Genomic DNA, 26,022 nt, shown 5'->3' on the forward strand with positions numbered 1-26,022 from the left:
TCCAATCACCATTTTTCCCCATTTACTAATGACTAATCACCATTGTTTTATGAAAACCAATCACCGATCATCTTTATTCCCAATGACCAGTTACTGATAACCATCCATCCTTTTCAGGGTCACGGGGAACCTGGAGCCTATCCCAGGAAGCATCGGGCACAAGGCGGGGTACACCCTGGACAGGGTGCCAATGTCACTGATAACCATTATTCCTAATGATTAATCACTGATCACAATTGTCTTTAATAACCAATCACTGATCAGCATTATTCCCGGTGATCAATGACTGATCAGCATTATTCCCGGTGATCAATCACTGATCAGCATTGTTCCCTATGATCAATCACTGATCAGCATTGTTCCCTATGATCAATCACTGATCAGCATTATTCCCAGTGATCAATCACTGATCAGCATTATTCCCAGTGATCAATCACTGATCAGCATTGTTCCCTATGATCAATCACTGATCAGCATTGTTCCCTATGATCAATCACTGATCAGCATTATTCCCAGTGATCAATCACTGATCAGCATTGTTCCCTATGATCAATCACTGATCAGCATTGTTCCCTATGATCAATCACTGATCAGCAATGTTCCCTATAATCAATCACTGATCAGCATTATTCCCGGTGATCAATCACTGATCAGCATTGTTCCCTATGATCAATCACTGATCAGCATTGTTCCCTATGATCAATCACTGATCAGCATTATTCCCAATGATCAATCACTGATCAGCATGATTTCTAATGATCAATCGCTGATCACTAATATTCCCAAATAACCAATCAGTGATAACTAATAAGCATTGTTCACAACGACCAATCACTGATCACTATTATTTGTCCCGCCCAGACGTGTCTTTTAACCGCAAACTCTCTTCTTGGCGATATTTACAGTTACACAACGGAGTTATTCCGTGTCTTGATATAAATTCTATAACGTTGTCAATACGTAAATAGTTCCTTTGTGGTGCCATGACTTTAAAAAAAAACTCCCTTCTATGAGAAATCATTTCTATTGTATTCTATCCCATTGTATAAAATCTCCTTTATTCGCCTAGCACGTCTCGCGCGTATGCAAATGACCCTGACGATTCCAGTCAAATATGCAAATTAGTTAAGGATGTCATCTGGCCACTTCTAGCAACTTCTGCAGCGCGTGATAGCTACTTTCTCCAGAGAAAAAAAAAAAACAGCCACGCGCCTTAGTGCAAAATTTAAACTTTAACGGTCGGTTTAACTATTGTGGTTAATTTCTGACAGACAGATTAGATTTAGATTAGATTTCAGGGTTTAAACCTGGAGTAAGTTTACACAAACAACAACAACAACAAAAAATTGTTTATTAAGATGGTTTTGGTGTTAAAATCAGCGTGTGTCCCTTTGTAAACCTGATTGAAGAGAAATTAGAGAGTTAAATCTGAGTCTCGCGTGCGCGCGTGCGTGTGTGTGTGAGAGAGAGAGAGGGAGAGAGAGAGAGAGAAAAGAGAATGTGTGTGTACTTCCCTCTGAGCTCCGTGTTTCACAGTGAGCATGGCGAAGCTCACAAACACTTCCCCGCGGTTATACCGGAGCTCTCGGGTTAAATAAACCGCTATTATCGGCTCTAACACGGATTCTGGGATGTAAACTCCACCGTTTAATGCGGTATAACGGCGCTTTTTTTTTTCGCACTCTGATGCTGTTGCTGGTGGTACCTGCGGAAATTCTTCGCTGTTAGTGAGTTTCCTTCCTTCTTTTCGCTTCTACTTTATTCACTCACCCAAAGCCACCTGACATTCACTTAGCTTCGCAGGCTCGGGCTTTGTTTTTTGTTTGGTAAAATGACTCATGGGAATGTTTATTCTGTTTGAATGAAAACAAGTTTCGTGGTACGGAGTGTCACGGGCGAGAAAGAGTTAACGTCTCTTTACAACATGGCTGCTCGCGTTCGGCTCTCCAGTTTCCTGATAACCAAGTCAAAGAAAAAAGTAGCTCGCTGCGTACCCACACTAGCGCACTGAAGAGTACGTCAGAAATTAGAACGGTAACCATGGAGATTTTGTGTGGCTACTAAGTAGTAGAGTAGTATGCACTTTTGGAACGCCGTTTAGCGCGAGCTCGAGTTTGCACGCTCTGCGCATGCGCGCTCGTGTTGCTGAGTTTTTTTTCATTTTTCTTTTCTTCCTAGTACAATTCAAACCTCGTTGTTTTTTTAAATTAATAAACAGTGTTCACCGCGTTTACACACAGATACAGAGCTGGATATCAGTCCTTTCACTTCGTTCATTCCGTTATATTGAGGCTGTGGAAAGTTTAAAAGCTTTTAAGAACATCATTTGGTAACTTTGGAACATCGAAGGTAGCGTCCGATTCGGTTTACACATCGATACGATACGTCCTGACGATACGTGCCGGAGCATGGAACAAAAAAAAAAAAAAAAATCACAAAATAAATTGTGTACAATGCCCGTACACGGAGTCTGCTACTCAAAACACTTTTATAAAACGGCTAAGTGCAATCTTATAACGCGCGTACGCGTAATTCAGGTGGATTAGAAAGCGATCGTAGGCGGAGGAGCAGGTATGATCTAGGTATACAGTTACAGATCGTCAGAATGTAGCGTGTCTGTTGGTTTGCTGTGCGCGGGACACGTATACGCTGATCTTTTGTACTCGCGTGTCACACATCCCAGAGTGTCATGCATCACAATGCATTAACAGTTAGCCACGCCCACAAGACTCCAGAACTGAAAATGGCGACTATACGGCAAACAAGCGCCCCGTAGACGCTGTGTAAATCTTCCAGTGACGCAGCTCAGCCAATACGGCGTGTCACACGGCTGTACCGCGGACAGACGTTAACCCTTGTTCTTTTCATCGTCACAACGAGAAAAGTTGGTTCAAGTGGCGTGTAATTGAAATAAATAAGCGTAAACAAAATTGCGACGATGATGCGATTCGAAGCAGATCCATCGTTTCTTAAAATGAGTCTCCTTATACGTACTCTGGAGCGATACGAGTATTTTCTGTTTTCAGAAACGGACTGGATGTTCGCAAACGCCGCGTTTCTCGTGTAAACGTTTCTGTGAACGATTTCCGAATAGATTTCTTTCATCAGTGCCCGGCGTGATGAATGAGGAGGGGTTTCTTTTTTTTTTTTTTGATTGTTGCGGCCCAAAACTCTTGATTTTGCTGCGGCTTTTAAAAAGGTTTGTGGCGGTTTTGCTTCTTTTTTTTTTTTTTTTTTTTTTTTTTTTAGCGGAAAACGACTCGAATTTACGGAATAGTTTCGCGCGCTCTTTCGCAGTGATGTTTGTTGGTAAACGAGACCTTTTAGCTGTACTCGTGTTCGACGCATGTGAATCGAAGAGGGCTTTGGTTGAACGCGCGTCGTGATGACGATGTCACCTGATGCGTTTTGGCCCGAATCTGCGGAAAATCCGAAAGCTTGCAAGCTCCTCTGAAAATCTGCGACTGTTCTTTGTGAAACACATTGCATGTTGATGTTGGTCCAGCTTGGGGAGGCTAAAGCATAGCTTGTGTGTGTGTGTGTGTGTGTGTGTGTGTGTTAATAGTTTCTGACCAACACCCCACACCGGCTGGATATTTTTGGTCAGTCACTCTCGGCATCCGCGCCGTTCTGAAAATAATCCACAGCCGAAATAATATCAGATCGTATTGCCTGATTCTCTGGACTTTTTTTTTTTTTTTTTTTTCGGTTTGTTTTTGCGTCCACTCATTAGGCTACCTGTTGTAATCACGTGTACACACAAACACACACACACACACGCACATGCACGCTCTTCCAAATTCAGATTGAATCACATGCAGAGGAAACCAGGCCAAGAAGCTGCATAGCTGTAACTCTGGCCATTTTTGGTGTGTTTATGAAGTTTTATGGTTATTTTCATGCAATGCATGACGTTTGAACTTTGCTCATATTGTGTGTGTGTGTGTGTGTGTATCTTGGTACGGGCGTTTGGGAAGTGCTTGCCTATTACAGTGAGTAATCTTGTTCATTTCAGTTCTGATATCTGAGAAAACTTGTGATCAGATGATGAATAGTTGAGGAATGGTGTGTGTGTGTGTGTGTGTGTGTGTGTTTTAGTCAGTCAGTCAGTAAGTAAGTAAGTAAGGCTGTTTGAGGTCACTTTAATGTTAAGTTGTGAGTCATTACAGTGTGACCAACCATGAGAAACATCTGCTGTGGAGGTGTGTGCGTGCGTATATGTGTGTGTGTGTGTGTGTGTTTTGTGGAAGTTTTGTGGAAATGTTTCTAAAAAAGAGTGACTTATCACCGAGATAGCAATAAAGATGACACACACACCTACACAAACAGATTGAAGCTGCACACTCTTGTTCTGAGTGAGAGGACACTGTGGTGTGTGTGTGCGTGCGTGCATGTGTGTGCGTGTGTGTGAGAGAGAAAGCGTGAGAGCGAAGTCGAGATTCGTCACAGATCACTGAAGCACGTATTTTTATTTTGAAAGAAAGCGTGAAACCCTTCAGTCATGTGATGCATAATTACCTCTGACTGACACACACACACACACACACACAGGGTGAAGGTGGTATTCAGGCCCCCATTCTCGTCGTCTCACTTTGACCTGGGGAATGTATGGAATGTTCGTTCACAAGTGTCTGATGTACATCCTACCTGTCGCACACACACACGGTGGCATTAAGAGACAGCCTCGCCCAAAATTACTGTAATAAATAGTTATTTGACTCCAACAGAGCTGTGTGTGTGTGTGTGTGTGTGTGTGTGTGTGTGTGTGTGTGTGTACACAGTGTGTTAGCTTCTCCGTTTATATCTCACGCTGTCATTCTATACATTAGCATTCCTTTTCTCTTCAGCCGTACATGGTATCGGGGCAGGGCAGACATCTCACGTGTTTCTCACACGTCTCGCGTGTCGCACACAAATACATGCAGGTCCCTAACGTACCGCCGTCATGGAGTCGGAGGCCCAGCGTATGGATAAAATTCCCATCCACGTCGCGTCGTCTGCGGAAATCATCCTGCGTTAATCATCAGTGTTGATTGGCAGTGTTAATCCCCAGTGTTAATTGTCTCGTTAAGTGTCTGCATTAATCCTCAGTGTTAATTGTCTCATTAAGTGTCTGCATTAATCCCCAGTGTTAATCCCCAGTGTTAATCCCCAGTGTTGTCTCGTTAAGTGTCTGCATTAATCCCCAGTGTTAATTGTCTTAAGTGTCTGCATTAATCCCCAGTGTTAATCCCCAGTGTTAATCCCCAGTGTTAATCCCCTCTGTTAATCCCCAGTGTTGTCTCGTTAAGTGTCTGCATTAATCCCCAGTGTTAATCCCCAGTGTTAATCCCCAGTGTTGTCTCGTTAAGTGTCTGCATTAATCCCCAGTGTTAATCCCCAGTGTTAATCCCCAGTGTTGTCTCGTTAAGTGTCTGCATTAATCCCCAGTGTTAATCCCCAGTGTTAATCCCCAGTGTTGTCTCGTTAAGTGTCTGCATTAATCCCCAGTGTTAATCCCCAGTGTTAATCCCCAGTGTTAATCCCCAGTGTTAATCCCCAGTGTTGTCTCGTTAATCGCCAGTGTTAATCGCCAGTGTTAATCCCCAGTGTTAATTGTCTCGTTAAGTGTCTGCATTAATCCTCAGTGTTAATTGTCTCATTAAGTGTCTGCATTAATCCCCAGTGTTAATCCCCAGTGTTAATCCCCAGTGTTAATGCCCAGTGTTAATTGTTGCGTTAAGTGTCTGCATTAATCCCCAGTGTTAATCCCCAGTGTTAATCCCCAGTGTTAATCCCCAGTGTTAATGCCCAGTGTTAATTGTTGCGTTAAGTGTCTGCATTAATCCCCAGTGTTAATCCCCAGTGTTAATCCCCAGTGTTAATCCCCAGTGTTAATCCCCAGTGTTAATCCCCAGTGTTAATGCCCAGTGTTAATGCCCAGTGTTAATTGTTGCGTTAAGTGTCTGCATTAATCGTCAGCGTTAGTCGTCTGCGTAAATCTTCTACATATATATTCAGTGTTAATCCTCTGCGTTAATTGCCAGCGTTTGGTGTTATCTCAGTGTTCTGCTAGTTAACAGAACTTGTAGCTGCATGATTGAAGATCTTTAACATTTTTTCCCCACATGATGTTTTGAATCTTGATAAACGTGTTAAGTACGGCCGCCGCGTTCCTGTCCGCTTTCTTCTGATGTTCAGCGTGCGAGTTTTCTGCCATCGCCCGGAGAATATGAGGAGTGGAGCTGATCCTGGATCAGTGCTGAGACGTTCGGATGAATGTGAGACTTGGGTGAGACGTTACAGGAGTAAAGGAGGACGCTGTGGCGAAAGAGGAGTGTAAGAGGAAGTAGAAAGCGCTGAATGGATGGAGTGAAAAGGTGGAGAGAGAAAAAGGAGGGAAAGATAAAAAGCGAGTGAGCGGGTTGGATTTTCCCAGCCTGAACGCTTTTATCACGTTCCTCGAGGGAGTTATCGGATTTGCTCCGCACTGCTGAGAGAGAGAGAAGAGAGACGAGAGAGGGAGGAGGAACAGATGAAGAACGAACACCTCTCTTTTATCAGACAGGTCCAGACACACACGTTCTAGATCCTCCAAAAGAAAAGAGTGGTATTGATGTGTGTGTGGTTCTTCATGCTTTAAGAAGGCTTTCACACAAGCGGTGTTTAGAAGGTTCTCCGTCTCTCTGCGGTTCTTTAGGCGAGTGAGAACACGGCACTCTGACTCGCCCTCCAGAACCTCACAGCTACAGGTAACTCTGGTGAGGAAGCGAATCGACTCTGAATCGACTCAGCTGCAGGAAGTGAATCATAGACGTGCTTTGAGTTTCTTTCTTTCCTTCATTCCTACCTTACTGTCATCTTCTTTCTTTCTTTTTCTTTCTTTCTGTCCTTCATATCTTCCACCTTCTTTCTTTTGCTCTTTCTTTTTCTTCCTTCCTCCCTCCCTTTCTTCCTCCCTCCCTTTCTTCCTTCCTTCCTTCCGTAGTCATAGAATCATGTTGGTGGTCAGATTCTTGCGATGGTGTTCAGTCTGATCTAACTGTCTCCTCCTATCTGTCTGATCTGATCCTTTCACAGGTGACTGACTGAGTTCCGTGCCTGATTTCTACAGGTTTGTAGATAGTTAATCCTCTCTGATGGAACAGGTGAGATGTGGATATAGATCGGGTGAGACGAGAACAGGCGAGACGTGGATATAGATCGGGTGAGACGAGAACAGGTGAGACGTGGATATAGATCGGGTGAGACGTGGATATAGATCAGCAGTGAGTGTGTGTAGTTCTGTCCTCGCTGTGTGTATCCTGGATAAATCAGCAGATTGGAGCTGTGTATCGAGTTCTGTACTGTAATTCTCACTCATTAGATGTGCACGAGCGGAGTATCGCCCCGTGTGTGTGTGTGTGTGTGTGTGGTTTCTATCTGATGATGTACAAACACTCGCAGGTGTCGCAGTCAGTCTCTTTATTTTTTTTTTTAGCGTAGCAGATGTTCCTATAGTAAAGTTTTCGCGACACGTTTGTATAAACTCCTGCACTGACATTTACAAACGAGCCGTTACTATAGAAACGATAACGTTTACGTTCGTATAACCCAACGCCTTCTGACCAATCAGAGTTCAGCAGCACTGTGGTGTTTAGATGATGAACGTGAACGTAGATACTCGGTGTGTGACAGAGTCATGCCATCGTCTAACACGGACAACCATCTGCTGCGCTGCTAAAACTGGACACACACACACACACACACACACACACACACAGTAACATGCATATACAGACACGAAAAATATGTCGTGGTGTAAAAATACACACAGACGCACAAGATGCGGTACACACCCGTGTGTGTGGACACTCCTTCTATGGTGGCCTTATATAATTGTTTTGTAATTAGTGTGTGTGTGTGTGTGTGTGTGTGTGTGTGAGCGATAGAGAGAGAGATAGGAATGAGAATAGGTTCAGCTGTTGCTCAGGTCATGTGGTGTGGGGGGGCGTGGACAGGAATAGCAGCTCGGGGTTAACGCAAATTTCCATCACCCACCCTGGTGTCAGTCCCTCCATCCGTCCACCCCCCCCCCCCCCTCTCTCTCTCTCTCTCTCTCTCTCTCTATCTCTCTTTTTCTGTTTCTCTCCATCTATCTATCTCTTTCCCTCTTCTGTCCGACTCTCTAGGGTCTACCAATACAACAACCCCAAAAATAATGTATTAAATCTTTCTCTCCCTATCTCTCTATCTCTCTCCCTCGCTCCCTCTCTCTCTCGCTCTGTTTTTTCTCATGCTATCCTTCTTTCATTCTTTCTCAGATGCCTGTGACATAAACACCAGTCTGTCTGTTTCTCTTGTTCTGTTTTTCATGATTATATTAAGACTTGTTCATTTAACTATCTCTGTGTGTGTGTGTGTGTGTGTGAGAGGGAGAGAGAGAGAGAGTGTGTGTGTGTATGTGTGTGTGTGTGTGTGTGTGAGAGAGCGTGTGTGTGTGTGTGTGTGTGTTATTTCGTGTCTGGTGGTTTCGCAGTGATGTAGTTTCCACTTTCAGTCTGACTCCATATGTGTTATGTGATATTATTGCTTTGCGTGTGTGTGTGTGTGTGTGTGTGTGTGTGTGTGTGTGTGCGTGTGTGTGTGCATGCGCATTTAAGTTCAGTAAACCCAAAGTATCGTGGATATTCTTCATGCATATGAACAAAAAATAAACAAATATAACCAGGAAAGATATCACAGATGGTCAAGCGTGCTCACGATGCGTTTGTGTTTGGCCACGCCCACAAAACTCTGAGCTTTGGAGCGCTTCCCATCTGTGACGCGCTCTAAGTGTTCCAGTAGCGCAGCTCAGCCATCGCAGCGCGTCGGTTACCACAGACGCGCGCTACGGTATAACCGTTACGGCTTTTACAGGGTGCCGTTACTTTCGCACCATTCGAGTAGGCTTTTCTTGGGTGTTTTGAAATGAAATGAAATGACGGAACGTTTTCGTGTTAAATGGTAGCACAGTGTCAGAGGTCCTCAAACACTGTGTGTGTGTGTGTGTGTGTGTGTGTGTGTGTGATGTATCATCTTGACAGGAAGTGTGAGTGGGCGGTCTGCTCGTCAGTGAGATTAAATCCCCCCGTGTCTCTCGGCAGACTTCACCGTGTGGGTGAGAACGTGACGGAACGTGAGAACGTCGTCTCGGTCACGTCTCTGTTCTGTTTATTTGCAGACCTGCCAACGTTCACGCGTTTTATCACCAGATTCCTCAAAAAAAAAAAAAAAACAAACCTCAACGACTGACAGTCGTGACTGTCTTCTTGAGCTCTCCAATATGAACCGATTCCCCTGGAAGCCCCGCCCCCTTCGCACGTCTCGTTTAAGTAACGTTTCAGCTGTATTTTTCCGTTTAGATGATGCTGCGTCCTCTCTTCCTGTCATATAGGACTTGTGTATAACGAGTGTATAGCTGTCTTCAGTTAACTATAGTTATAACGCAGCGTGCTTGAATTCTCGAATCCGATTGGTCAGGATGCGTGCGTTATCTTTGTATAATCGTACGCTAACACGAACGATATGCTTATGCGTTATGGTTTCTATAGTAACCGCTCGTACGTAGGCTGGAGCGCAGCATCATCTGAGAGCGATTATAAAAGGATGAAGATTTTGTCAGGCGATGTTGACGGAACGCTGTGGAAGGAGTCTCCAGTGTCAGTGGGTTGTCTCAGTCGCAGAGATTTGTAGAGTCTCTGCTTGGTGGTTTCGGAGTCACGTGATCTGTGAGATTTGACCACGTGAGGGTTGTTACTGTCACTCAGAGTGACGTCTCGGGGTTTAGTATATCTAAGAAAAAAACAAATTATCGTCGTAGGACAAATAAATTGGTGCGATTGTTCTCCACGTTATGGTTTAGACCGGGAAGTGCGGCTCTCTGCTGACTGTGTTTTGTGCTGCGTGTGTTAGTTTCACATCAGCTTGTGATAATATTCACTCTCTTCACGTGTGTGTGTGTGTGTGTGTGTGTGTTCTGTTTTTCAGAGCTCACACTGGCCCCTTTGCACTAGTTAGAACTCCAGCCACTAAAAAGGTAAGAAATACACACATGTACTGTATATGTGCCTAGGTTACCAAAGTGTGTGTGTGTGTGTGTGTGTGTGTGTGTGTGTGTGTGTGTTCAGTTTGTTTTTGGTTAGTTTGCTTTATGTCAGCTGTGCTTGTTCACACAGGAATTATGAGAAGCTGGAATGGGGCCGTGTGTGTGTGTGTGTGTGAGAGTGTGTGTGTGTGGTAAATATTGTTTCCAGCCCATTTTATTTACACTGGAGTGAGCCGCCCACCTGTAAAACTTTAGCACAGCTCTTTACACTTAAAGTGGCCGTGAAATCTGCATCAGTGTTTCAGAGCTTTATCTACGATTCTGTTGATGCTATGGACAGAGGCCACGCCTCCTCGCCTCTTTTACTGTGACTGACCGCTATAGAGGCCACGCCTCCTCGCCTCTTTTACTGTGACTGACCGCTATAGAAGCCACGCCTCCTCGCCTCTTTTACTGTGACTGACCGCTATAGAGGCCACGCCTCCTCGCCTCTTTTACTGTGACTGACCGCTATAGAGGCCACGCCTCCTCGCCTCTTTTACTGTGACTGACCGCTATAGAGGCCACGCCCCCTCGCCTCTTTTACTGTGACTGACCGCTATAGAGGCCACGCCCCCTCGCCTCTTTTACTGTGACTGACCGCTATAGAGGCCACGCCCCCTCGCCTCTTTTACTGTGACTGACCGCTATAGAGGCCACGCCTCCTCGCCTCTTTTACTGTGACTGACCGCTATAGGGGCCACGCCTCCTCGCCTCTTTTACTGTGACTGACCGCTATAGGGGCCACGCCTCCTCGCCTCTTTTACTGTGACTGACCGCTATAGGGGCCACGCCTCCTCGCCTCTTTTACTGTGACTGACCGCTATAGGGGCCACGCCTCCTCGCCTCTTTTACTGTGACTGACCGCTATAGGGGCCACGCCTCCTCGCCTCTTTTACTGTGACTGACCGCTATAGAGGCCACGCCTCCTCGCCTCTTTTACTGTGACTGACCGCTATAGAGGCCACGCCTCCTCACCTCTTTTACTGTGACTGACCGCTATAGGGGCCACGCCTCCTCGCCTCTTTTACTGTGACTGACCGCTATAGAGGCCACGCCTCCTCGCCTCTTTTACTGTGACTGACCGCTATAGAGGCCACGCCTCCTCGCCTCTTTTACTGTGACTGACCGCTATAGAAGCCACGCCTCCTCGCCTCTTTTACTGTGACTGGCAGCCACAGAGGCCACGCCTCCTTCCTTCACAGGGACTGACGCACAGAGGCCTAGCCGCGGTGTGCGTTCCTGCTCCGCAGTGAGTTAGCATGTCGGTGCGATGTTTACTCCGCTGTGCTTATAAATGAACGTTTCTGCTCGGGACTGGACTAGCAGTGACCGCTGGGCCAGGGCCGTTAGCATGTCCAAGGCTAATCACTGCCAACTGGTAGGGGATAGAACACTCAATTCTTGGTTGCTGTGGCGACCAGCAGGCCGCTGGAATGTTTTCACAGTGTGGTGTTGGCTGATAGTACTCTGTGTGTGTGTGTGAGCAGATTACATTTCCCCGATATTCATTTTATTTCACTCGCGGCCATGTGATGCGACTCGGTAAGGAACTGACTCCAGATTGAGGAAAACACTCGACTACAGTGTGACGTGACGAAGCCGAGACGCCGTCACCGCTCCCTTCCTTCGTTATTTTCCCGTAACGGCACGCCCTGAAGTGTTTTACTCCTCTTACACCACAGCAACGTGTTCGCAGGGCGAGTGCAACAGTTTGAGATAAACGCTAAAGAACCGAGGTGATGATCGCATCACTAATTGAATAAACGAGTGACGGGAAGCCGATAATAAACGATAAGTGAAGGTGACTGATGAAGGGGGGTGTGTGTGTGTGTGTGCGAGCTCATGTGTGCGTCTTTGTCTCTGGTGATTATAAGTAAGGCTCTTGGGAAACTCTAAAATCCCCTCAGGAATGTGTGTGTGTGTGTGTGTGTGTGTGTGTGTGTGTGTGTGGTGTAAAGATTTATCACCGAGTAGTTTTTGAAGGCACACAGAGAAGCGGGACTGTGCACTCATGTAAGCGTGAGATAAAAGCTCAGTGTGTCGTGCTCCAACACGAAACTAGTTCCTTTACACTCCCGTTAATGATTAATGCCAGAGATACAGATCTACACACACACACACACACACACACACACACACACACACACACACACACAGAGCAGCACATCACGAAGTGTTTTTTTCCTCTTACGCCACAGCAGTGTTTCAGCGATGACCGTTGTTTTGATTCTTTGACGTTAAAAAAAAAAAAAAAAAAAAAATCAAAGAACGACTGCTCGTACTATTGTAAATTTTTTTATCCGTTTACGGTTACAATCCGGTGTTTTGAAACCGCAAGGCGTAACCTCCTCGGCCCTGAAGACGTCGGAAAACATTCAAGTTCCAGCTCTGACACCGGAGACTCCTTCCGTCATGAACGTCAGTTAAGCGCCTCCTTTCTAGAAAACTCGGTATCGAGATGCCGGCCACGAGAAGTCTCCGCGAACGCGCCGTCGCTATAGAAACGATAACGTGTTCGAACGAGCGCATCGATGCACAAACCTGCGCCGCTGTCAGAGCTGCTGTTGGGGATGAGTAACCGAGACCTTCCGACCGATCGGAATCCCGAATTATTACCATCACCGTATGAGCGATGTGTGATTTATACGGTCGGGAAGTTTCCCGTTCGGATCGTCGTCGCCGCGAGCGAACCACGGGATCTGACGGTGTTTGTATATATATTAAAAAAAACAAAACAACTGCTGATGATTTCTTACATGTAAATGACGCGCTTCTCTTCGTTTCTTTCTCTCAGGATGATTGAAGACGGAGGGAGGAGAGGAGGGACGATGGCAGACAGGAAGCAGATCTTCACGGAGATGAGTGAGTGCTCGGTTTCCGCCTCGTCCCGGAATCTTCTACAGTTTTTGATTCACGCGAATAAAGCTCCGGGATCTTCTAAATTAGTAAACCGTTTGGCTTTATTTCTTCAGTCGCGATGCCGTAACTTTCGTTGGGAAAGTTTTAAAGAGGAACCGAGAGCTTGTGTGAGAACGGTTTCGAACGGATTCGCTAAACTATAATCAGGTTGACACGCGGTAACCGTGTCGCCCTCTGGTGGACCCTCGCCGCTCTTAGGAGCGCGATCTAATCTCCGGCCTGACCGTTACGGAGGCAGCGGTGCATGCTGGGTATCGCAGTAATTTCACTGCACGCTGAGAATTTTCTCCATGTGGTTGTTTTCAGAAGCGCAGAATTTCGACTTGATCCGGCTCTCTACGTATCGCACAGCCTGCAAACTCCGCTTCGTCCAGAAGACGTGCAACCGTGAGTACGACCATGGCACACCACGCCGCTGTGGGGGAAATGTTCTGATTTTTATTTATTTATTTATTTATTTGGTTAAATCAGATCTATAACACTTCTTATCATAAACTGTAGTAGTAACATGATCAACAGAGAAACGTGTTTATTGCACCAAACGGGCAACGTGGAAGAGCGCTTTAAGCTCCGCCCACCCGAAGCAACCGTGCCATGTCGTACGTCCCTGAAAAGCTTGTTTCCACGTTGCGGTTTAAAACATTTTATAGTCAGAATCAGGAAAACGTCATCGAATTTCTTCGGTCCTGTCAATAATTAGAAGGATATTCGAGACGAGGTTGACTTTTATTTTATGATGTAAATTTTCTTCCAATTGTATATTCAAGTGATATTCGATATTTCCAGGAACGTCTTGATCTCGAGAATGTCTTCACGGTGAAATAAATGTTTTAACAACAAAAAAACAACAACAAAAACGGATATTTGGTTTTATTTATGCAAATTTTTTGCATATTTAATTAGATAAAGCCTCATTTGCATTGAAAAAATTGGTAAATATTTCCAATACTTGTAGGAATATGAGGAATCACCCCAGATTGTTTTTAAAAAAAAGTTACTATTAAAGGAGAGAGTGTTATTGTTAATTCTGATTCGTTGTTATCGTGTCTTAAAGGTGCAATCGGTGATATTTTTATCTACAAAATAACCTGGAATATCTGTAGAACGGGATTGAAAATGACGGTGTATTGAGATGAAAACCCGTTTGGACGTCCGTTCTTTCCGTCAGCCATTTTATAGACGCTCTGTAGGTTGCTGTAGGTCCTGGGGGCGGAGCTTCCAAAACTGACTAACTGTACCTTAATGCATGTTTTTAATTCTTTAACCTGAGAGATATGGAATGTTTCAGTGCACCTGGTGGACGTGTGGAACATGATCGAGGCGTTTCGGGACAACGGCCTGAACACGTTGGAGCACAGCACCGAGCTGAGCGTGTCCCGGCTGGAGACCATCGTCTCGTCCATCTACTACCAGCTCAACAAGCGTCTGCCCACCACCTACCAGATCAACGTCCAGCAGAGCATCAGCCTGCTGCTCAACTTCCTGCTGGCCGCACACGACAGGTGTTTACCTGGCTTCGCTTTTCACTAATCGAGTCCGTAAGACCGCCCACATCCACCATGTCCGCTGTTCTAGGTTACTAATAACCGGTCCATCTGCGGTAGTTTTTATAAAATCGCGAGCTCCTACAAATACTGCGGAGTTTGCTCGGTTTTGCGTTCATTTCTGCGATCGCGACATACTGGAGGGATTGTGATATGTAGCACGGTGTCTGAAGACTTTACTCTCTCGCGCACACACACTCGCATAGAATTACAAATCGAGAGGACGGTCCTGGTTAACTTTTTATACTGGTTTTGTGTGTGTGTGTGTGTGTGTGTGTGTGTGTGTGTGTGTGTGTGTGTGTGTGTGTGTGTGTGTTTTTTGCAGCGAGGGCCAGGGGAGCGTGACGGTGTTTTCCGTCAAGGTCGTGCTGGCTATACTGTGTGGAGGGAAGATCGTGGATAAACTCCGCTGTGAGTATTTTCTTCCCCTCAGTCACAACGCAACGTGTATGAAGCAGCGTCGCCCCCTAGTGCACAATACACACGTTTACTTCCTTTAAAATGTATCGTGTCTTCCAGCTGTGGTGAAGTTAATCCACTGAAATGGCTGTAGAAAGGCACACCGCCTTTTTTCACGGTCGCCTTTACATGGAGTTGTGTGTGTGTGTGTGTGTGTGTGTGTTAGATATTTTCTCTCAGATCTCCGACTCTAACGGAGCGATGGCGCTCTCTAAGTTTGACCTCTTACTGATTGAGGTGCTGAAACTGCCGTCCGCCGTGTTCGAGGGTCCGTCCTTCGGCTACACGCAACACCTCGCCCGCTCCTGCTTCCCACAACAGGTATACACACACACACGTGGAAGGATATGATGGTGTACACATTTCTGGGCACCATAAGGTCTAAAGTGTGTGTGTGTGTGTGTGTGTGTGTGTGTGTGTGTGTGTGTGTGCTTAACAGAAGAAGGTGATGTTGAACACGTTTCTGGACACGATGATGGCTGATCCTCCTCCTCAGTGTCTCGTTTGGTTTCCCCTCATGCATCGCCTCGCTAACGTGGAGAATGGTATCTCTCTCTCTTACACACACACACACACACACACACACAGACAGACCGACATTGCTTTGACTTTCACAAAGGAATTATTTTTGCTGTGTACCGCAGTCCAGCTGCTTCACATTTTACATGGTGGTTTATTTTACTTTCCTGCAAAACAGAGGAGCTAACACTCACACACTCTCTCTCTCTCTCTCTCTCTCTCTCTCTCTCAATTGCTGTCTCTATTTCCATTCCTCTCTGTCTCTCTTTTGCCGCCCCCTCTCCCTCTCCCTCCAGTCTTCCACCCGGTCAGCTGTTCGTATTGCCGCAGCGAGAGCATGGTCGGTTTCCGGTACCGCTGCCAGCAGTGCTTTAGCTACCAGTTGTGTCAGACGTGCTTCTGGCGTGGCCATGCCAGTGGAAACCATAGCAACCAGCACCAAATGAAGGAGCATTCGTCCTGGGTGAGGATCCGTTAACCATTACAATCCATTACATTCCACTACGATCCATTACACTCTATTACAGTGTATTATAACCTATATCACCAAAAGCTCTTATTCCATTAGTTATATAGCACTTGTACACTGTTAGGAGGTGTTATTACAGGAGGTGTGTGTGTGTGTGTGTGTGTGTGTGTGTGTGTGTGTGTGTGTGTGTGTGTTGCAGAAATCTCCTGCTAAGAAGTTGGGCCGTGCCATTAGTAAATCGTTTGGGTGTGTACCGAGTCGAGAACCCCCTCACCCCATCTACCCTGAGGACCCGGAGAGAACACTCGACCTCTCAAACATCGTGTATGTGTGTGTGTATTTAACAGTAAATAATCTGGGTGTGTTTATTCTGGTGTGTCTTTCACACACTCTCTCTCTCACACACACACTTCCTCTCTCTGTCTGACTTCCTCTCTCTCTCTCTCTCTCTCTCTCTCTCTCTCTCTCTTTTCCTCAATCCTCGTTGCATAAAAGTTAATGAGTACCTCTGGATTTTGTGTGTATACAGTCCACCCCGTCCTGTTCCAAACAACCTGATCGTCTCAGCACCGCCCCCTTCTGTAAGCCCCACCCCCAACCAAAGGTGAGTCGACCTGACCTCAACACTTCATCCTGTGTGTGTGTGTGTGTGTGTAGGGGGGTGCTGTTTAAATAAGAAGGACATGACCGAGGTGAGAAAGGCATGATCACACACAAACACTAGTTAATCATTAATACAGGGATGGAGAGAGAGTGTGTGTGTGAGTGTGTGTGAGTGTGTGTGAGTGTGTGTGAGTGTGTGTGAGTGTGTAAAACTTTGTGTATACTGTGTTAAAATTTCACCTTTGTTTCTCATCCATCTGACCAATCATGTGCTTGTTAGTCTGAAGCTGATTGGTTAATGTTTATATTGAGAATGAGACCCCCCCCCCCCACACACACACACACACACACACGCACGCATGGATTATTACAGCTGCTGTGTGTCATTCATGTATGCTCACCTTTTTGTGTGTGTGTGTGTGTGTAGGGTGCAGAGTATAGCTGCTGCTCAGCGTCTGAATGAGGAACACGCATTGATTGCAGCTTATGTGAACAAACTGCAATCGAGCCCACGGTGAGAACATGTGTGTGTGTGAGAGAGACAGTGAGTTAATGAACACAAGAAGCACACACAACGGATCAACCCAGATTATTCCAATTGTGTGTGTGTGTGTGTGTGTGTGTGTGTGTGTGTGTAGTGCTCTGGACAGTCCCAACCGAATGGACGAGGAACACAAGCTAATCGCTCGATACACTGCTCGGTTAGCGTTGGACCCTAGCAACAATGCTGTAAGACACACACACACACACACACACACACACACACAGTGCATGTAACCTAGCTTAATTGTCTGACTTTAATTTAAACTTTGTTACTATAGAAACGATAACATATTAGAAGGAGAGCGTGTGATTTGCAGCCGCTGTTCTGGAAAACCGTTTAACGCCTCCTGACCAATCAGAACGCAGAATTCATGCATGTGACCCGCTCTGTTTCCTCAGAGATCTCCTCAGCTGGACTTTGACAGTAACAAGCATAAGCGACAGCTCATAGCAGAACTGGAAAACAAAAACAGGTACACGTGCACCGCTGAGGAGTTTTACTATAACCACGTCACCCAGAGTGTTTCGTTCCTTACGTGTGTGTGTGTGTGTGTGTGTGTGTGTGTGTGTGCGTGTACATGCAGGGAGATCTTGCAGGAGATCCAGCGGCTGCGTTTGGAGCACGAGCAGGCGTCCCAGCCCACTCCGGAGAAAGCTCAGCAGAACCCCACACTGCTGGCTGAACTGCGGCTGCTCAGGTCTCTCTCTCTCTCTCTCTCTCACACACACACACACACACACACACACACACACACACACACACACACACGCACGACTCGACACGCTCGGCTTCTTTCACATTACACCACATTAAACGTAGCTATAAACGGATAAACATTCTTTAACAAATTTAAAATGACTGCGGTGTAAGAGGAATAAAACAAGTGTCTCTCTCTGTCTGTCTCTCTTCTTCTCTCTGTCTCGCTCTCTCACTCTCTTTCTCTTGCTGTGTCTTTCTGTCTCTCTCTCCATCTCTCATTCTGTCTCTCTCGCTGTTTCTCTTTCGGTCTGTCTGTCCCTCTCTCTCTGTCTCTTTCTCTCCCTCAGTTTCTCTTTCTGTCTCTGTCCTTCCCCTCTCTTGTTCTGTTTCTCTCGCTCTGTTTCTCTTTCTGTCTGCATCTCACACACTTTGTCTCTCTCTCTCATGCTGTCTTTCCATATTTCTTACTCTTGTACTTTATCTCTCTCCTGCTGTTTCTCTGTCTGTCTCTTTCTCTCTTTTGCCCTCTTTCACTGTCTCTCTCTCTCTCTCTCTCACTCTTTTTCTGTGTGTCTCACACATGCTCAGTTTCTCCTTCTGCTTCTCACACACTCCCTCTATCTCTCTCACTCTTACCCTCTTGCTCTGTTTCTCTCTGTCTTTCTCTCCTTCACCCTCTTTCTGTCTCTCGTTCTGTCTCTGCTCGTCCTGTTACAGGGTCGGTAGCAGTAACTCCACTTCATCACATCACTCCTACCGTTGATCATTTTCCTTAAACAGAGCGTTTTATTCTTTAGATAATGGACTGTGTGTGTGTGTGTGTGTGTAGGCAGAGGAAGGATGAGCTGGAACAGAGGATGTCTGCTCTGCAGGAGAGCAGGAGGGAGCTCATGGTGCAGTTAGAGGGACTGATGAAACTACTGAAGGTACACACACACACCTACCTTAGACGGCCACTAGAGGGCAGTATCTCTCTTCCTCTGTTCTTGTTTTGCCTTTCACGCCTCTCTCTCTCTCTCTCTCTCTCTCTCTCTCTCTCTCTCTCTCTCTCTTAGTTTTTCTCCTCTTTCTTCTCGCACGTCTCTGAATAACAGCCTAGATCATTCTTTCACTGGTTTTTTCCTCTCACTCTGTTCTTCTTCTTCTGCTTTTCCACTGCACGCTGTAGGAAGAGGAGCAGAAACAGGCCGTAAGTTTCCTCACCCTGATTCGTGTGTGTGTTTAGTTCTGCACTAGTGCTAAGTCCCAGTACATAATAAACACTTTCTTGCTGTGTGTATAATGCTTTGTGTGTGTGTGATGTTTCTCAGACCCAGGCAGCAGGCACTCCTCAAACCTCTCCCAGCCACGCCGCCACTCGTCCAATCCCCATGCCCGTTCGCTCCACAGGCTCCACGCCCACGCACACTGGCCACGCCCCCTCCCATGTGCCTCAGGACTCTCTGGCCGGAGTGGGCGGAGACGTGCGCGAGGCTTTTGCTCACGGTGAGAAGGAATGAAACTTATTCATTATTGCTGTCTCTCTCTCTCTCTGTCTCACCATTTCTGTCTCACTCTCTCGCTGTATCTCACTGTCTCTGTCCGTCTATCTCTCTCGCTCTCTCACTGTTTGTCTCACTCTCTCTCTGTCGCTCTCTCTGTATCTCACTGTCTCTCTCTCTCTCTCTCTCTCTCTCTGTGTATCTCACTCTGTCTGTCTCTCTCTGTCTCTCACTGACCGTCACTGTGTAACTGTTTTCACTGCACATCTCTCTCTCTCTCTCTCTCTGTCTCTGTCTCTCTCTCTCTCTGTCTCTCTCTCTGTCTCTCTCTCTCTCTGTATCTCTGTATCTCTCTCTCTTTCTCTCTGTCTCTCTCTCTCTGTATCTCTGTATCTCTCTCTCTCTCTCTCTCTCTCTGTATATCTCTCTCTCTCTCTCTGTATCTCTCTCTCTCTCTCTGTATCTCTCTCTCTCACTCTGTCTCTCACTCTCTCTCTCTCTCTCTCTCTCTGTATCTCTCTCTCTCTCTCTCTGTATCTCTCTCTCTCTCTCACTCTCTCTCACTCTCTCTCTCTCTCTCTCTCTCTCTCTCTCTCTGTATCTCTCTCTCTGTATCTCTCTCTCTCTCTCTCTCTCACTCTCTCTCTCTCTCTCTCTGTTTTAGGAGCACGCAGAAACCTGCGTAATGATCTTCTCGTGGCAGCTGACTCCATCACCAACACCATGTCCTCCTTAGTCAAGGAGCTGCACACTGGTACGAGAACACACACACACACACACACACACACACACACACACACACACACACACGCCGAATACTCTAACTCCCTTACAACCACACTGAGCGTCAACACACAGCGCTGAGTGATGTATGCAAACACAGCTTAACCACAAAACGTCTGACTCCTGTGTTGTGTGTCTGTGGGTGTGTAGAGGAAGACGGAGCGGAGGAAGACGAGAGACTGCGGAATGGAAAAGACCGAGGTACACATCACCACACCCTCCACATTCACTGTAACTATATTATTACTCTCCCAGCCACTTCATATATACACATCACTGACACGACCGATATTACACATCCACTCGCCTTCAGAAACGGGGGTGTGTGTGTGTGTGTGTGTGTGTGTGTGTGTGTGTGTGTGTGTGTGTGTGCGATGTAGCGTATATTAAAATTGGCTACAAACTACGAGAGCAGTTGATAAATAACCCGCAGTTCTGGCTGTGTGCTCCAGGGTGGTGTCTTTGAAATGAAACCGTGACCGTGCCATTAAAGTCTGACGTCTTCGAGTACAATACAGAAATCATCCACGAAGTTTATATCCTTCACGTTTCATACCTTTAAAAAAGAAAGAAAGAAAGAAATAAACCACACAAAACAAGTGGCACAAATCCTTAAATTAGCGTATGCTCCACCCACTTGTAGTTATTTTTTTTCCGCCCGGACTCGGCACGGTTTGAGTTCGGTACGTTTGCCGAAGTACGGGTTCTATTTCGGATCCAGAGAACCGATCCACACTCGGTCCACATCGGGTCTGGAAGCTCTCGGCGCCTGCATGCCGAGTAACGTGATTGGTTCAGAACCATGTGACTTTCTGCATGCACCTTCACGATGGTAAGAACAGGATTATTTTGGTGACTGATATACGCGAGATCGGCTCCTCGTTCCGTTTGGAGGTGTTCCTGCACGACAAAGCGCTGTTCTTCACCGCTCGAGAATTGGTACGATCGGAAAATAATGATGATGATAATAATAATAATAAAAACCAGAAAACAGATTAACCTAGTAGCGACTCTTTTGCGAGGCACAGAACTAACATTCGGGATTGCGCAATCGATCCACGGTTCTGAAGTACCGTGAAGGCAAACCTCACCCCAAACCCAATCCCCCCACCCCCCCCACCCCCCACCAACAATCCCAGAAACGCTCCCGAGTCATTTGTCGTACCAAAGGTTTAAGAAAGTGACCACGGAACCATGTCTCCTCAACCAGAGTGACATTGATTATTTGGCGTCAGGCCAGTTTAAAAAAAAATAAAAAATAAATAAATAAATCTACGTGATTCCTTCAGGTGTTTAATATCATCAAATGAAAGCTAACGTTCTGCTCTTTAACCTCCATCGTTATTGATTCAGTCCTAATTAAGTGTCCTGCTGCTTCCAGACTGTAGTGTAGTTAAACCTGCGCTGTGATGTTTACAGCCTATAGCTGAATGGCAGTGTGTGTGTGTGTGTGTGTGTGTGTGTGTGTGTGTGTGTGTGTGTGTGTGTGTTAGAGAGCTCATTATGCCTTAATTACTTGTTAGTATCAACGAGGGAGCTGTTTATGAGTACGGAGGGGTTGTGTGGGATGTGGAGTGATCCCCCCCCCCCCCCATTTCCACCCCCTTCCTTACTTCCTGTCTGGTCAGAAGAGAGATCACCCAGCGCTTTATAGTCCAGCCCTGACTGTGAACCAGCCTCATTATATTATATTATAATATATCATAGCGTATAGCAGTCCCGGACGTGTCTCCGTCTCACTAATCACTCGGATTGTTCATTTAAGCATGAAGTACGGACTAATTCGGAACGCCGCGTATTACATTCCTGTCCCAGCACGTCTAGAAAGGCGTTATTAAGCTCGCATCACGGCGAGTCGTCAGCGATCGGAATTTGTTTGTTAACCCTTTACTGTGTGGTGTTGCTATACGGCGACAGTTCATTTGATGTGCGAATGATGCAATACTACAGAACTGTTAGTGTGTCACTGGAAAACAGGGGCTCTAACTTTAACCAGTAGAGGTGATTTTACACAGCGTGCTTCGCTCATATTTAGTAAGAGCGCCAATATTATTGGAGGGCCCTGTATATCAAGTCATAAAAACGTTAATATCTATATATTGTATGAAATGTACACAATTTTGCCTTGAAGTCATGATGAAGTCACTGTATGGCGTGTTATGTATTAAAAGAAATTAAAAAAAAAAAAAACACACACTGTTGTAGCTCCTCCTTCTTCAGTGCTTACTCTGATGTCAGAATTACTCAGATAGGAGGCGGGGCCTAAAGTTGATGTCGTCCGTCCTCGTTTCAGGTGCGGCGGTCGGACAGGTGAGAGCGATCGCTCAGCATACTCCACCCAGAGAAATGAAGCGCTCCGTTCACACACCGCCGTCGTCATGAGGAGGACGATGAGGACGACGTAGGAAGAAGCACGACGACGATCTATTGGTCTCGCGTCAGCCAATCAGAGAAGAGCTTCAGGAGCCACTGTTTATAACTGATTGTAATTTTAGAATGGAAGATCCTGTTTTTATATATATATATATATATATATTTTTTTTTTTCAGTTAAGTTTTGGATTGGTTTTATTTTTGTGAGGTTTTTTGTTTCCTTCCGAATGGCTGTTTCATGAATAAGCTCAGTTTGGTTTTGCTGATTGATTTTGTTGAAAGCTAGAGAGAGGAGAAAACTAACTACTGATCAGGCCCCCGGTTCGGACTGCGGACGAAGGGCGAGGAGACGTTTCCGAGTGACGGTTCGGAGAAAGTTTTGTTGTTCGGAGAAAGTAAAGGAATGAAGGAGGAACGAGGGATGAGTTTGGCGAAAGGAGAAAGGTAATGAAGGTGACGTGACGAGTGAATCGTGCAGGTGGCTGTTACGTGGTTCAGGAGAGGATTTATTGGCGTGTGTGCCGTGTTTAAGGAACGCGACGGAACCGCTTTGTGCTGTTAATTTATTTTATTTTTGATGTGTTTGTGATTTTTATTTATTTTTCGTCGGACAGCTTTTAAGCTCTTGCAGGTGTACGTGTCGGAGGAGAGCTTCATGATGGTGAATCTTTGGGCTCCAGGCAAAAATGAAGCCTAGTTTCAGACTAAATCCTTATTATTTTTTATTAGTCTAGGACTAGACTTCGTCTGCGTTCCGCTCGGGATCGAGCTGTTTCAGTGGGCAGCATGTTAACAGGAAGTCAACACCGGTAGGCATCAGCGTCACCGATCGTGGTTATCTTTACTTGAAAATGGATTCTGATGTAGTGGCAGCTAATTTTTTGGTGCTGAACACGACTAGACTACTCTTAGTGTGCTTTCACACGTGTTAATCCGTTTGCAGAGTCTGAATCCGAGCCGAATTGATTCTTTTGCTGTTTGGTTTGGTTTCACGCTTTCGTTTAAGTGTGAAAAACGTTGTCCGAGGGGCGTGTACGTAGGGCTGAAGATGTCCTTTTTACCAAGTACCCAAGCATGGAGAACACAGAGCCGGCGCCAAATTAATGACTGTATTTCTTTTTTATTTTTTTTAATTTTTTTTTTTTAGAAATAACCAGTTTAAAACGTTTCAGTGTTTATTCTCTATTTTTATTTATTCTTCGGTCCACATGGTGTTTCTGCAATGCTACAGATCCGTCTCGGTTCGAAGCATGTCTGATTCACTTCAGGCAGAGAGTCGATTCAGAGTCGAATCGCTTTCTCTTTCTAATTCACTTCATGCAGTGAGTCGAATCGTTTTCTCAATAGCGTGAACCCACTGCATTGAGTCGAATCGCTTTCCCACGCGAGTTCACTCAACGCAGCGAGTCGATTCAGAGTCGAATCGCTCTCTCGCCCGAGTTCTCTTCCTGCAGTGAGTCTTCGCATGCTCGAAAAAGCGAAGTCATTTTCAGCATCAAGCGTTTTTGGAGGAACTGTTTCGAATTGCTGAAATGTTGAATATGCCACCTTTATCTACGTAGTACGCATAAATCCCACCTGCCTCGTGTTTTGGAACGCAGTGTTTGGAAAATGAGCCCTTTGAAGCATCTGATCATGGATTCACTCCTTTTCGCTTGAGTTTGTGTAAATATGAAAAGTTATAGATGATTTTAGTTTTATAGAACTTATTTTAGGTACAGACGTAAAGAAGGAGGACAACGGCTGAATATACAGTACGTATACTGGGTCCTGAACGGGACCCGTACCCATGATGCCTCTGTTTGTAGTTTTCATTTAAGCACTGTTTGTAGTTGCGCACACACACACACACACAAACACACATTTTATGTATATAAAAAAATATATATATATAAAATATATATTTTTATATATATATATCTGAGTTGCTGTGTTCTTTTTATACAGGTGTGTGTGTGTGTGTGTGTGAGTACATAATGCTGGACTGTCACTATAATGAAGCTGCCTTTTAATACCCGAATCTCAAGTGGGATTGTGGGAAATATTTAGTATTTTTAGCCTTTACCTGTTTTTTTTTTGGAGGGGGGGGATCATCGCACATAATTCTGTCAAAATGTCTTGTGGTGTTTCGTGTGTGTGTGTGTGTGTGTGTGTGTGTGTGTGTGTGTGTGTGTGTGTTCTAGGTTTATAGGGTTTATAAAAACAGCTGCACCTTTTTTTTTTTCTTTTTCTTTTTCTTTTCAGTATAATCTTGCTGTGTTTTCCACACACACACACACACACACACACACACGAGGACCTAAAGCTAACCTTAACCTCCGTAATCAAAGCGGAAACTTAGGAGGTTTCTGTTCGTTTGTTTTAAATAAAAATGTCTTCACAAGGTCACACTTGTCAGGTAATCCTGTACTTATGGGGACATTCAGTCCTCACTAAGATATAATTCCGTGTAGGAGGTTGTCTCTTTGTCTTGCGAGCATCCCCCCCTTGCAATTGCCAAAAAAAAAAATAAAAAATCAGTTTCCGCTTTTCATTTCTAATACGGTTCGCATGTTTGGCGTTCGAAGTCGTGTCTGTGTACATCAATAACCCTGCGTTCTGTGTTGGGTTTTTTTTTTTTTTAGTGTCATACTTAAAAGTAGACGGTCTGTTTAAATATCATCTTTTTATTTACCTTTCCTTTACATTTTTTTTTTTTTTTTTGGTTGCACAGATTTATTTTAATCCGGAAACGAAATCCCAACTCCAACTCTGGTTAAAATGAATCTGATCCTCTGAATCAAACGGAGAGGAAAAAGTGCCTCTGACGGAGATTTATATTATTAAACGGAATGATGAGTGAACGCAGTCGGGTTAAACGAAGGCCACTTTTAGTAACAGCTGTTCGAGAATCCTCTTTCTTTTTTTTTCTTCTTCTTTTTTTTTTTTTTTTTTTTTACGCTTTATTCACATACTTTTCCTTTGTGTGGTTGTTAAAAGTGCACAGGTCCCTCGTGGTGTGCTTCAGACAGCGTGAAAATAACTTTTATTCTCTGATCGGAGACCCAGACACTTTACTTCGGCGAGAGAAATGACCTTTGTGATAGTGGGGTGGAAAATAATAAATAATTTGTGCTGTTCTGTAATTTTCGCCTCACGTTATGATTAAAAAAAAAAAAACAAGAAACCAAAAAAAAAAACAAAAACATCTAAAACATATTTCTCCCAGTTTCCACTGTGAGTGCTTTTTAATGAATGGTGTGTCTATGATTGCCTATGAGTGTGTGTGTGTGTGTGTGTGTGTGTCAGGTTCGGGGGCTCATGGTGCCGGTAACCATCAGTTTTGTCCTCGTCGAGTCTCATGACCGTGTTTCATTTCAAACGACTCGAATCTGTCTCTGATTTTTCAAACGTATCAAGAATAAACGTTATTTTTAAAAGGAAATGTTTGGGTCTCTTTCTCTTCTTAAGCTGTTTTGAGAATTTCATTCTTTTTTCTTTTTCTTTTTACCTAACCGACTAGGTTTAAATGTCTTTATAATTTGCTTGTGCCAGTTGTATACG

At 45.1% G+C, this 26,022-nt stretch overlaps 1 protein-coding gene across 7 annotated transcripts; it reads left to right on the top strand.

The window, feature by feature from the left end:
* The first annotated feature begins 1,229 nt into the window (after positions 1-1,229).
* dtnba (dystrobrevin, beta a) lies at positions 1,230-25,664 on the top strand. Of its 7 annotated transcripts, none has more exons than XM_053642440.1 (21): positions 1,230-1,727; positions 9,988-10,036; positions 12,882-12,949; positions 13,313-13,393; positions 14,295-14,508; positions 14,876-14,961; positions 15,176-15,330; positions 15,449-15,554; positions 15,825-15,991; positions 16,197-16,321; positions 16,527-16,601; positions 17,028-17,114; positions 17,239-17,329; positions 17,543-17,616; positions 17,728-17,841; positions 18,673-18,769; positions 19,012-19,032; positions 19,154-19,328; positions 19,989-20,078; positions 20,258-20,308; positions 22,401-25,664. In XM_053642440.1, the coding sequence occupies exons 3-21, from the start codon at positions 12,883-12,885 to the stop codon at positions 22,487-22,489; spliced, it is 1,965 nt and encodes a 654-aa protein (XP_053498415.1). In that variant the 5' UTR covers positions 1,230-1,727; positions 9,988-10,036; position 12,882; the 3' UTR covers positions 22,490-25,664. The 7 variants fall into 7 exon arrangements, with proteins under 7 accessions (XP_053498415.1, XP_053498433.1, XP_053498442.1 ...); XM_053642458.1 differs by having other exon boundaries at positions 1,230-1,723; XM_053642467.1 differs by lacking the exon at positions 9,988-10,036.
* Positions 25,665-26,022: the final 358 nt, after the last annotated feature.

The sequence above is a fragment of the Ictalurus furcatus genome, chromosome 2 (genome assembly GCF_023375685.1).
Source record: "Ictalurus furcatus strain D&B chromosome 2, Billie_1.0, whole genome shotgun sequence".
In the NCBI taxonomy this organism is placed as follows: domain Eukaryota; kingdom Metazoa; phylum Chordata; class Actinopteri; order Siluriformes; family Ictaluridae; genus Ictalurus; species Ictalurus furcatus.

Excerpts from the sequence above, each read along its gene's own strand:
- dtnba (XM_053642423.1), top strand. The coding sequence starts at position 12,619 with ATGCACAAACCTGCGCCGCTGTCAGAGCTGCTGTTGGGGATGAGTAAC. Across the intron at positions 17,330-17,542 it reads TGGACCCTAGCAACAATGCT|AGATCTCCTCAGCTGGACTT; the intron begins GTAAGACACACA and ends CTGTTTCCTCAG. Across the intron at positions 20,309-22,400 it reads GCGGAATGGAAAAGACCGAG|GTGCGGCGGTCGGACAGGTG; the intron begins GTACACATCACC and ends TCCTCGTTTCAG.